The sequence below is a fragment of the Apostichopus japonicus genome, chromosome 3, assembly GCF_037975245.1.
Source record: "Apostichopus japonicus isolate 1M-3 chromosome 3, ASM3797524v1, whole genome shotgun sequence".
Classification (NCBI taxonomy): domain Eukaryota; kingdom Metazoa; phylum Echinodermata; class Holothuroidea; order Aspidochirotida; family Stichopodidae; genus Apostichopus; species Apostichopus japonicus.
This window is the reverse complement of record NC_092563.1, coordinates 20,169,607-20,182,753: the sequence shown is the minus strand read 5'-3', so window position 1 is coordinate 20,182,753 and position 13,147 is coordinate 20,169,607. Positions and strand designations below refer to the sequence as shown.

Here is a 13,147-nt window from a genome sequence, read left to right as displayed (position 1 = left end):
CATTGATGTGAAAAGTTTAAAATGTTAGACACGTGGATCTGGCTTGAATGTACGTATTTGTCAATCCCATCAAAGTAATGAACATAAGAGAGTAGCAAACTCTGTGATACTTGCTGTTAATCTACTGTTCCGTTTAATGATCTGTTTTATTGTTTCTAAAATAACTGTCTTGATTTGTTTTGTATAGAATCTTCATCAAGCAGGTATTCCCCACTTTTTAACATACAGTACTTTTAATACAATGAGTAATTAGGTTATATATCAGTTAATGAAGTTGTCTTGTCGGCAATAATTGCTATCGCACCGTTAGTTTGCTTGTAGGAGACTTCAACTAAACTTGCTCATCTAATTTGCTCAGATTTCTAGTGTAGATGATTGATTTACTGAGTATGCAGTCTCTTTTCTTTTACAATATTATAATAACCACAAATCATCATTTGCGTTGTGACAGACACATCTTGTCCATGAGGTAGAAACATATGTTTGCCATAATTCTTGGACTGAGTGGGCTCAATAGCCACTGTAAGTCTATTTTCTTGGCCTAGCCTGGATGGGTACTGGAGTATGATACAAAATAAGCTGCAGAAGATTTTAGTTGAGCAACTTCATGAAACCTAGCGTATGGGCTATATTTGCCTAACCTGTAAGAGTAGCCTACTGGAGTAGCATACATAACAAACTACAGCAGTTTTTAATTGACCAAATTCATCAAACCTAGGCTATATTGGCCTAACCTGTAAGATTACTGGAGTAGCATACGTAACAAGCTGGAGAATTTTTTAATTGATCAGTTGTATCAAACCTAAGCTATATTGGCCTTTAGCCATGTAAGGGTACTGTGATAGCATACAAAACAAGCTGGAGCAGTTATTAATTGATCAAATTCATCAAATCTAGGCTATCTTGGCCTAACCCGTGAGGGTAATGGAGCAGCATACATAACAAGCTGCAGCAGTTTTTAATTGATCAACTTCATCAAACCTAGGCTATTTTAGCCTGTAAGGTTACTGGAGTAGCATACATAACAAGCTGCAGCAAGTTTTAATTGATAACCTCATCAAAAGGCTATCTTGGCTTAGCTTGTAAGGTTCCTGGAGTAGTGTATATAACAAGCTGCAGCAAATGTTAGTTGTTGATCAATCTCACCAACCCTAGGCTATCCTTAGCCTAAGCTAATGATGTACATTTTCATGAATATAATTGCCCTCAATCGTTTGAAATGATACTTGTTTTGGACTGAATTATTATCAATCAGAAGTATGATAATCATATTATGGAACTGGGTAAAATTAATGTTAATATAATACTATAAATGTTAATGGTACTAAAATGACAACTTATTGTTTACCATTCAATATCCTCATGCAGTAGTGGATGTCACACCACCGTCAATCACAAATTGCCCGACAAATATTGTTCAAGTTACAACTTCGATGTCTAGTTTTGTAGTTGTCATGTGGGATGAACTTATTGTTGAGGATGTATCTCAACCTATTCAACAAATAGAAGGACCTGACGGATTCACTGCAGTTTTCCTTCTTGGAACAACCACGACCGTAAATTATGCGTATCAAGATAGTGTTGGAAATATTGGAAGGTGTGCATTTGATGTCACTGTCAGGTGTAAGTATGACGACTTGCTGTATGTCTTCACATATCTGCTTGCTTTTTTTCATATTTTTCCTCATTTCACTAGTGATAGGAATATTTAGTTCAACATTCATCAATAGTCAGATATGCTGTCAACAGTGTCAGTGCCTACACTAAAGAATGTTTTAAGAAGTTTTGATATCTCACATCAAATTAAATTGCACCCAAAAGACCGCATGGCTGTACAATTTATGGAACCTACTGCCGCTGATGGTTGTGGCTCTGTTTTGCTATTCTCAGCCACTGCTAGGAGTGGAGATTTCTTTCCAGTCGGTCAAACAGCCGTAACGTTTTCATTTTCAGATAGCTGCGGAAATATCGCTGTCTGCGATCTTGTTGTTACAGTTAATAATGGTAAAATATATATTTTCAAAATGTTGCTATAAAATAATTGAATTATTCTACTTTTACCTTTCCTTGATAATTGATCCCAGTTCAAACAGCGTAAGAAGCAAAGGTACAGAGTTAATCTATTTGACCTTGGTGTGGTAGATAAGGTTATTTAAAAAAACTTGTTACCATGACAACAAAGGATGTAAGCCATTGATGTGAAAAGTTTAAAATGTTAGACACGTGGATCTGGCTTGAATGTACGTATTTGTCAATCCCATCAAAGTAATGAACATAAGAGAGTAGCAAACTCTGTGATACTTGCTGTTAATCTACTGTTCCGTTTAATGATCTGTTTTATTATTTCTAAAATAACTGTCTTGATTTGTTTTGTATAGAATCTTCATCAAGCAGGTATTCCCCACTTTTTAACATACAGTACTTTTAATACAATGAGTAATTAGGTTAAATATCAGTTAATGAAGTTGTCTTGTCGGCAATAATTGCTATCGCACCGTTAGTTTGCTTGTAGGAGACTTCAACTAAACTTGTTCATCTAATTTGCTCAGATTTCTAGTGTAGATGATTGATTTACTGAGTATGCAGTCTTTTTTCTTTTACAATATTATAATAACCACAAATCATCATTTGCGTTTTGACAGACACATCTTGTCCATGAGGTAGAAACATATGTTTGCCATAATTCTTGGACTGAGTGGGCTCAATAGCCACTGTAAGTCTATTTTCTTGGCCTAGCCTGGATGGGTATACTGGAGTATGATACAAAATAAGCTGCAGAAGATTTTAGTTGAGCAACTTCATGAAACCTAGCGTATGGGCTATATTTGCCTAACCTGTAAGAGTAGCCTACTGGAGTAGCATACATAACAAACTACAGCAGTTTTTAATTGACCAAATTCATCAAACCTAGGCTATATTGGCCTAACCTGTAAGATTACTGGAGTAGCATACGTAACAAGCTGGAGAATTTTTTAATTGATCAGTTGTATCAAACCTAAGCTATATTGGCCTTTAGCCATGTAAGGGTACTGTGATAGCATACAAAACAAGCTGGAGCAGTTATTAATTGATCAAATTCATCAAATCTAGGCTATCTTGGCCTAACCCGTGAGGGTAATGGAGCAGCATACATAACAAGCTGCAGCAGTTTTTAATTGATCAACTTCATCAAACCTAGGCTATTTTAGCCTGTAAGGTTACTGGAGTAGCATACATAACAAGCTGCAGCAAGTTTTAATTGATAACCTCATCAAAAGGCTATCTTGGCTTAGCTTGTAAGGTTCCTGGAGTAGTGTATATAACAAGCTGCAGCAAATGTTAGTTGTTGATCAATCTCACCAACCCTAGGCTATCCTTAGCCTAAGCTAATGATGTACATTTTCATGAATATAATTGCCCTCAATCGTTTGAAATGATACTTGTTTTGGACTGAATTATTATCAATCAAAAGTATGATAATCATATTATGGAACTGGGTAAAATTAATGTTAATATAATACTATAAATGTTAATGGTACTAAAATGACAACTTATTGTTTACCATTCAATATCCTCATGCAGTAGTGGATGTCACACCACCGTCAATCACAAATTGCCCGACAAATATTGTTCAAGTTACAACTTCGATGTCTAGTTTTGTAGTTGTCATGTGGGATGAACTTATTGTTGAGGATGTATCTCAACCTATTCAACAAATAGAAGGACCTGACGGATTCACTGCAGTTTTCCTTCTTGGAACAACCACGACCGTAAATTATGCGTATCAAGATAGTGTTGGAAATATTGGAAGGTGTGCATTTGATGTCACTGTCAGGTGTAAGTATGACGACTTGCTGTATGTCTTCACATATCTGCTTGCTTTTTTTCATATTTTTCCTCATTTCACTAGTGATAGGAATATTTAGTTCAACATTCATCAATAGTCAGATATGCTGTCAACAGTGTCAGTGCCTACACTAAAGAATGTTTTAAGAAGTTTTGATATCTCACATCAAATTAAATTGCACCCATTTTCAATAAGTTCCAAGCACTATAAATTTAAATGTGTATAGTAAAGTAAATTATCGTTGTGCCCAACTTCTGTTAGCATGAGAGCCAGGTACAAAAGGTTTGGTATTTTTTTTTATTGTACTGCTACAACAATGAAAAAAAAAGTACCAAAATATGACTTTCATTTTACCCAGTTACCTTGGATGCTTCACCTCCCGATTGTGGAAATATTTTACCAGAGTTAACAGAGTGCATAAGTCCTGATGCCAACAGCGTCATCATTGCCCTACCTCAACCTTCGTGCTCAGATGACTCGGGTACTGGCCGGATCCTCTCCAGTAGTCTTTCTTCGAATGAATTTTCTTTGGGAAACACAACAGTCAACGTCACATGCATAGATGATGCTGGAAACAGAGCACACTGTCTTACTAGAGTTAGTGTTATTCAAGGTTAGTTTCCATTTGTACATAAATATCAACAACTTGAAACATATTTTGACTGAAAGAGCATGTTTGCCTGTTAGTTGTTAATTCGCTCAAAACAATTAAGGTCTGTATCATTTTGGTACATTTTTTCAATTTTTCGACAATAATCTCCTCAAAAGGACTGGTCAGGTAATAAGACATTCCTTTTTGGACAACTGAATGCCAATTATTGAGTAATCATATAAATTTTGTCATCTAGACAGGTAATAAACTAGCGAATGGTTACGTTTTGTCCTTAGCTGATGTCACCGCTAATTAATAATTGCATTGTTACATTGCATTTTAATAACATCAATGACACTTAGTCGATCTTGAACAGATTTAGCTCCTATTTATGATTCATGATTTCACGATTAGTTTTTTGACAATCCATTTTGTTTCAGTATATTTTTTATTTTTTTAGTGCTGTAGGTTGTATTAAGATTTCCATTTTTTCGCTGTGTCTGTTTATCAGTCTTTTTCACTCGTTAGTCTAACAGTGTGTTTGATTAAATTAACCCGAAGCCTGAATATTTATTAATCTGTGGTGAGTGGGGGCTTTTTTTCAATGAGGCGCAGACAATCCATTCTGATATGTACTTTACTACTTTTCTTCTCCAGTGGAGGATCCCTGCTACTTTTTTCCTTGTGCCAATGATGGATTCTGCATCAACATAGGATCAGAATTTGTCTGTCAATGCCAGCCAGGATTTACTGGCATCCAGTGTGAAGAAGGTTAGTTCACCTATACTATTCTCTCGATAGATGTGTTACTGTAGGAATTCAAGGCATAAATGGGTATATGAGATCACCCCTTAATGAAGATAACAAGCTTCTATGTTCACAGGAGGCTTCGCCTTGGTCTGTCAGTAGAATATGAAAGTATTAAAGATGGTATATCGCCCACTTTGAAACAGAATATTTGATGCTTTTAAACTTTTCAAAATAACACTATTCATATTTTCTGATAGAAGTCAAATAAGAAGTTCGGTTGGCTTCTTGAAATGTCGAAAAAAAATCTGATTTTACAAAGTTTTGAATGTTTTGAATGTGTTGATGTTATGACCATAAAGTTTAGAAAATGATAGTCAACAAGATAATCAAAGAACTTCGAAGTGTAATAATTTCGTGCAAAACAGAGACTTAAAATCCACCATTTAGTGAAGCTTTCACTCTGCAAGATTATTTTTCATATTGTTTACTTTTTGTTTTATATCATCCCTTATTTTTGTAAATTTTGATCTGAAATATTTCCAGTTGAAACTCCCTGTAGTCCTAATCCTTGTCTAAATGCTGGTTCTTGCAATCTCACTGATGTCAACGAATTCCGATGTATGTGTCCTCCTGGATTTACAGGACAAGTATGCGATCAAGGTTAGTATATCAGAAATACCAAAGAGAAACTCTCAAAATCCTCACTGTTTTTGATGGACCAGATACAGTTTCTCTTCGAATTTACCCGTAATAGATGTTGCAAAGCTAATTATGTTATGACATTCAAAATAAGTCGAGACCGTGGTGTATCAACGATCGTGCGTATCGATTGCGTCTCTGTTTACACAAAAATTATATAAGTATTTGTTATTAGCTATGTTTACTTTAGAGTGTGGAAAGCTGTGATGTATGTAAAGGCCTTAATTGCATACATTGGCTACCTCAAGTTGTAGCATGGCAAACTTTTAATGGTAGTGTGGTCCTCCGAGACGACCAAATTTCTGATCAGTCAACCAAAATCACAAGTGGAGGTTGTCTGTTGGATGACCAGTTGTTTTCTTAAAATACAGATTGCATTGTATCTAAATACTACCAAATAGGTAAACTGTTGAATTGGTATCACCCAAAAGCTTGTGTGATATTCACCCACCTACACATCTCTCCTACAATACTCAAATTGGTCATTGTTATGTTTTCAGACAACCAAATTTGCTGTTTGGACAACCAATAGGTACTGCCTTTGTTCTCCGGGGGCAACCGGAAAAATCCCCTGAAAAATAAAACTGCCCTGTGTGGTCATAAAGTTCAATTTCCTCCAAGTACCCCTATAAACCGACCTTCAATATGTAGCCCGTATAAAGCTGGACTCACGCTGGACTAAAGTTTGATTAGATAGCTAATCCCTATATAGCTGGATTAACATAAATTTTATTAGATAGCAACGGAGATCAACTGCAAGAACATCATGCACTGGGCATTCTGTTGTGACCAAAGTAACTGCAGCCATAGGATTGACACTGACTATCTCTGCTGGACGGTTGGTTTGAAAGTTATTGATATGTCAAGATTAAAGACGTACTGTTAGAGGCATTTTTCTTCATCCCTCAACACTCAGACATTAGACATCTACTTATGTTAATACCTCCCCCTTGTTTGTTCTCACCGTATGTGTTATCGGGCCTTATACTCACATATATTGTAAACGTTTTTTATTGAGAAAGAAAAAGAATTAAAAATTGATCATTTCGGAATGGCATTGTACCTAGTTTTGTATACCCTCTTATTCTTATGTAAGTTGTTTTAGTTGAAAAAAAGAATAATTAGTAATCTAGTACATAAACAACAAACAGTTGTTGACGAAGACCTAATGGTTTCATCGGTTTCATCGAACTACATTACTGCCCACATTGTTGGTAAGGGCAGTTGCATATGACCTGTGTCGCTGCTGCAAGTCTTTGTTGAGGTCAATGTTGCTATGGTGAGTTTGGATACCGTCGACTGTACATTTGTATGCCCAAAAGTTAAGGAAGTCATTACTTCCGAAGTTATTTAATTGAACCAGAGAGTAGGTCGATTTGGGGAGTCTGGTTATAAAAAAGAAAACATTGTCTACATTTAAAGAATATAAGCTGCCATATCTAATAGTCTAATAGCACATCAACAAATTGTATGCTTCCTGCAGAAATTGCATAGAATGTACAGAAACAACGTTGTTTGTAGGTAGAATACTTCATTTGATCTATTTGTAGTGGTAGGAGCAACTCCAACAATAACTTGTCCAGGTGATGTTTATGTGGTGACAGATGGGACATTAGTAGATGCAGTGGTAAGGTGGATAGAACCTGGTCCAGTTGCAGGCTTTGTCCTCTTGACCCAAACTCACAGACCTGGTGATATATTTCCCGTTGGCCAAACTACAGTGATGTACCTCTTTCTCGATACCACTGCAATTACACTTGTATCCTGTGAATTCATCGTTATGCACGAAGCAGGTATGCTACCCTTGTAAATCTTGCAGCTTCTTTTGTTTTTTTTAATGGCCAACTTACTGCTATAAATCATGTACTTCATTTGGTCCAGGTGTGTCTTAAAGGTCATGATCTGTGGGTTGTGTCAAGCATGTAGCAATATCATTTAATTGTGTTGAGAGTGTAAACCACCATATCCTCAAGCAGAAAGTTAGTGTGCACTCAGTGTGCATTACGATCTTCCCTGCCTAAAGCAAATACCACCTAGGTCCCCTGTTTTGGGCCAAATACAGGGGAGATCGAATATCTACCCGAGGTGCCCTCAAGGATGAATCCTAATGGCAGTACTTGGGGAAGTTTATACTTTGAAGTAACAAATTATTAATGATCGATTGATGACTGTGTCTCTAAAGGCAGGCTATATCGCCATGTGACTTTTGAAAGTCAGTGTCCCACATGTTTTGTTCATCTGTTTTATCTTCAGTTGATCTTGAGCCTCCCACTGTAAGCAACATTGCTGATGTAACAGTAACAGTTACAGAAGTGGGAGCTGCAGTCGAATTTGAAGAACCTACAGCTGTCGATGCTTTCAGCACTGCGTTTCTGGTGGCAGCTACTCACAGATCCGGAGATGTGTTACGGGTTGGTTCAACCATTGTGACTCATACCTTTTCAGATTTTTGTGGAAATACAGTTGATGCTGTCTTTGTCGTCACAGTGAAGATCCGTAAGTAATAAAGAAGTTGAATAGTGATATTTGTTCCTTAGTGGGCTTTATATGTGCAAAATAGGCATTGAATGAGATTTCCGCCTACGTGGTATATTGATACAACTACCGGAGCTGAGGAAAAGAAGAAAAACTTTTGTGCTGAATTTTTTGAAAAATTTTGTAAACATCATTATTGCAAAAGTAAAAATGTTATATAAACTTCATACAAATCATATTTCTTTACATATATTCAAAGCAACTCCATGTCCTGCTGACATCTTACAAACAACTGGTCTTGTGTTAACCCCTGTAACATGGATTGAAAGTAACGATACAACGTTCCTTGTCCTGAATCGAAGTCACCAAAGTGGAGATTCATTTCCTACAGGACAAACAACAGTAACCATTGAATACTTTGAAACTTCAAGCGGTGAACGTCTTCCCTGCACATTTACCATTACTCTTATTGGTGAGTTGATATGCACTCTCTACAATATATTGAATGAGACAATGTCATGGTTGATACTTGACAATGATGCCAGAAAAAATAGAATATTTTATTTGTTTGATGTAGGCATATTCAGGAAAGGGGGAGAGGGGGGGGGGTCAAGGGGATGGGTAACAGCACAGTACTTGGACACAAAGCTGATGAGATACTTCTTGTGCTTTGCTTCAAAACTTGAACATTCAATTTGTGAATTGGTCTAGTGGGCAGGGAGTGGTGTCACTAATACAATGAAAGAAAAGTATTAAATACTGACTTGCATAAATTTACCTTTTACCCAGTTACATTGGATACTACACCTCCTGATTGTGGAAATATTTTACCGGAGTTAACAGAGTGCGTAAATCCTGATGCCAACAGCGTCATCATTGCCCTACCTCAACCTTCGTGCTCAGATGACTCGGGTACTGGCCGGATCCTTTTCAGGAGTCCTTCCTCGAATGAATTTTCGTTGGGAAATACAACAGTAAATTTCACATGCACAGATGATTCTGGAAACAGAGCACACTGTCTTACTAGAGTCAGTGTTATTCAAGGTTAGTTTTTGATTGTTAACGTAGCCATGTTTTGTATTCTTGTTGAGAGACTCAGTGCAACTAAGATGGCTTATCAATTTCGTTAATTCGATCAATAGAAGCAGCAAGATTTCAAACCTTGTGGGCATTTGAGTCGTGGGTCTAGTGGAAGATTATCATCTCATCAAGGCCTAGCGTTGTGCGGTAGTGTATATTTCACACAACCGGTTGTGCATGAATCCCGGTATTGTAACTACAACCGGGAGTTTCCCCAGCTTTCATCTATGGTTCAAAGCAATTAGTAACAAGATTGTCAATGTCATACATTCATTATGCAAAGTCTAGGCTATGTACTTTATTTAACACGCACGGTTAGAAAGAATAATTACACGCTATAGAAGGGCCTTTGGTTTTTAACATACACTTTCAAAAAGAATAGCACATACCTTGGAAAAAAGCAACCCACACCATCCTCCCAAAATAGCCAAAGTTAACTATAAATGACATCATGGAACCCCCTGCATTTATAAACGAATCCATTACATTACAGCATAGAATCTCAAGTACCGTACTGCACTGTGTGTACCAGTATCGTACCTAGGTTATAATAATATACAGTCCCGGGCGAATATGGATTTTAACTGGATATACTCCCTGCGGTTTTAACTGAAAATTTATGAAATTGTTATAATTATTTTACCAAAATGAGGTGAAATATATAAGGGTAAGATTTTGTACATCGTTTGAAGGAAGAATAAATAAGGAAAATTTCAGAATAAATTTGAGGTCCCGCAACATGCTGAACCCAAGTAAAGTTTAATATTTGGTGCATCCTAGGTCAAAATTACTACGTGAAAATTGATTCGATAATAAATAGGTCTAAGCCAGTACGCAAATTGATCAGATGTTATTCAAACTATAAACACAGAAACCAGAAATAAACGTGTTTTCTTTTCTTTTTTATTTCCTATAGTAAGACATAGATATTTGTATTATATCCGGGATTACTTGGAATGATAACGAAACGAACGTAATAATCGGTTGTTTTCCCACTACGGTAGTATTTACACATTGCACTGTTTTAGGGACTAGTCAATACCGGGATCGGGATACCGGGATGCACTTGACTACCGGGACCCGCACAGCTATCTTGATCCAAAGGAAGTTAAGAGTAAAATAATTTGTGAATTTGTATAAAAATACATTTGGAGTTCTGGTATTAACCGAGTACTGGGGTCACTGGATAATTCATGTCAAATTTCTGCATTTTGTGGAAGTAGGGAAAGGGTTGCAGAAGTCCTGAGAAGGGTGTTATATTAGCTATTTTGCTAGTTACATTATTCAGAGAGTTAATCAAAATTAATGTTCATACTTGATTCAATAATCACTCCGTTTCCAAGGAGTGAACTTTCAGAGGGAATGTCAAGAGTAATATTTGATATGTTCATATGTTCTTTACTTCCATCTTCAGCTAACGTTCCCTGTAATTCTTTTCCTTGTATGAATGGTGGATTCTGCATCTCCATGGGAACTGAGTTTCTGTGTACCTGCCAGCCAGGGTTTATTGGAAACCGGTGTGAAGAGGGTTAGTACGCCTAGATATATTTTCACCTGATGAGCCCACTACACTATCAAATTACTGATTAAACAAGCCATTCATGTAAGTTGCACTTAACATTGTGTAAGCTGCTACATCCAAAGTAGGACTCTCAGGGTGGCTGCAGAATGGTGCAGCCATGCAAGCTGCATAAGAAGAATTAATTTATTTTTCTTCACGGTTTCACACATCGGGAAATGCAAGTCTACATAGATAATTCCTAGAATGGCTAGTGGAAATTGATGTCACAAGGTCATTTTATTAATGGTAAGCTTTAATGTTTGGATAAGAAAACAGCCAAATATGTAAATGCATTCAAATAGGAACAATTTGTGCAAAATCATCCCAAACTTATTATTTTGGTTACATGTTTTATCATCCAGACAACAGTGTTGTATCTTCTTCATATAAGATGTTGACGAGGTAAATTCATGAGAGAACTCCAAAGATTAGATTAAGTGGACGTGTTTATCCAAATGCATTCGAGCAGATCATTAACGCAACAGACATAATATGTGATATAGTGACATAGAACAAAGAATCATATGAAAATATGTATTCAGTAGCTCATCATTAGTCATATCTTTTTTAGTATTCCTTGGAGTACCCTGTCTGAGGCCAAGCTTCAATTCTTTCAGTTTAGATTTCTGGATAGGATTTTAGGTACTAATAGACTTTTGTTTTTGACGGGGAAGTCAGAATCTCCATTGTGCTCCTTTTGCAAAATCGACGAGGAGAAAACAATCGAGCAACTTTTCTGGGACTGCTACGTGACAGCAAATTTTATCCTTAATGCCGAAATGCGTTTCTTAAATAAGCAATTCTTTTTCTCCGAACAAGATATCTCATTTTGTTTTGGCAACGTTTACTGTTACCCTTACAACTTTTTAATGATCCACCTGAAGTATTATATTTTCGTATGCAAGACAAGTAACACCGAGCCAAATATCGATGATTTCTTTTATAAATTTAAATTTGCTTTGAGCGTTGAAAGTTTAAATTATTTTAAGCGAAAGCAGCCAAGGAAAAATAAAGTGAATTTCTCGGAGCTGAGAAATGCCTTTTCATATTGTCCAAACCTGTTTACGTAGATGTTTCTTTTTTAGCTGTGTGTAGTGCAAATTTGGATTCATTTGCTGTCTACTTGCTGTCTACTTACATTAACTGATATTTATTGCAGTCGCTTGAATATGTAACAGACCATACTATTTTTGTTTTTGCAACGTATAATTTTAATTGTATAATTCAGTGGTTGGTTTAAATTTGATCTGAATTGTTTGTAGTTCAAACTCCCTGTAGTCCTAATCCTTGTCTAAATGCTGGTTCCTGCGTTATCACCGGTGTCAACGAGTTCAGCTGTGATTGTCCTTCTGGATTTATAGGACAAATTTGCAATCAAAGTAAGTACATCAGAAATACCAAAAAGGAAGAAATTATATGCAAGCATTGTAATTGAAAACATGTAGAAGAAAAAAGAGAAGATGTTGGTTTATTTCTGTTTAAAATTCATTTTTATTACAGGAAATGTGCGTTCAAAATTAATGAAGATTTACTATATTTATTGCAGGGTGTAAGCTTCACTTTAAAAATGAATTCGGATTTATTAATTTTTAAGATAACTATTATTAATTAATATTATTATGATTGATTTTATTGCAGTATGTATACTTTCAAAATGAATGGATATTTATGAAGTACTAATATTACAATTATTAATTAATAGTATTATTATTAAGTTTATTACAAGATATAAATCCGAGAAATGGAACCATAGTTAAAGGGAGGGAGGGGGCAGGGAGGAATGGAAGGGGAAGGGAGAAAGGGGTAGGATGGGAATTGGGAAACACAGCAGTAGGTGGGATTATTATGGCGTTGAAGACTATTCTAGATAACTGGTCCCATCGCTGGTAAACAAGCCATTGCCTAATAAGTAATTGAATTGGAATAGAGAGAATTGTTGAAGGCTGGGCACGAAACCATCTAGTCAAACAATTCTTTGAATAATGGAAGATGCCACAAAATCCGATATTGTTACATACTTATTAGACATTTTGATATAAGTGTGTCAAATGTACAAACACTTTTAAAGTACAAGCACGGTAAAATGATATTTAATGAGCAGTGCACATAATTGGTATGGCTAAAGTACACCTTTCAAAATTGTTGAGTTGTGGCTAAACACATT

The 13,147-nt window shown here is 36.1% G+C and overlaps 2 protein-coding genes across 11 annotated transcripts in view; one reads left to right on the top strand and one right to left on the bottom strand.

Annotated features, from left to right (window-relative positions):
* LOC139965400 (uncharacterized) overlaps nucleotides 1-13,147 on the bottom strand; it is a 310,151-nt gene that overhangs the window by 125,908 nt on the left and 171,096 nt on the right. The window lies entirely within an intron of this gene.
* Nucleotides 1-13,147, top strand: part of LOC139965384 (uncharacterized) — a 135,062-nt gene that overhangs the window by 23,155 nt on the left and 98,760 nt on the right. For 8 of the 10 annotated variants that reach the window (XM_071967701.1, XM_071967702.1, XM_071967698.1 and 5 more), the window contains 11 exons: nucleotides 1,369-1,623; nucleotides 3,562-3,816; nucleotides 4,185-4,439; nucleotides 5,076-5,189; nucleotides 5,712-5,828; nucleotides 7,418-7,660; nucleotides 8,121-8,363; nucleotides 8,602-8,814; nucleotides 9,132-9,386; nucleotides 10,837-10,950; nucleotides 12,246-12,362. In XM_071967701.1, coding sequence (XP_071823802.1) covers nucleotides 1,369-1,623; nucleotides 3,562-3,816; nucleotides 4,185-4,439; nucleotides 5,076-5,189; nucleotides 5,712-5,828; nucleotides 7,418-7,660; nucleotides 8,121-8,363; nucleotides 8,602-8,814; nucleotides 9,132-9,386; nucleotides 10,837-10,950; nucleotides 12,246-12,362 — 2,181 coding nt within the window. Of the gene's footprint in view, nucleotides 1-1,368; nucleotides 1,624-1,811; nucleotides 2,005-3,561; nucleotides 3,817-4,184; nucleotides 4,440-5,075; nucleotides 5,190-5,711; nucleotides 5,829-7,417; nucleotides 7,661-8,120; nucleotides 8,364-8,601; nucleotides 8,815-9,131; nucleotides 9,387-10,836; nucleotides 10,951-12,245; nucleotides 12,363-13,147 lie in introns of those variants that run through there. The other 2 variants (XM_071967699.1, XM_071967700.1) reach the window with 2 other exon arrangements.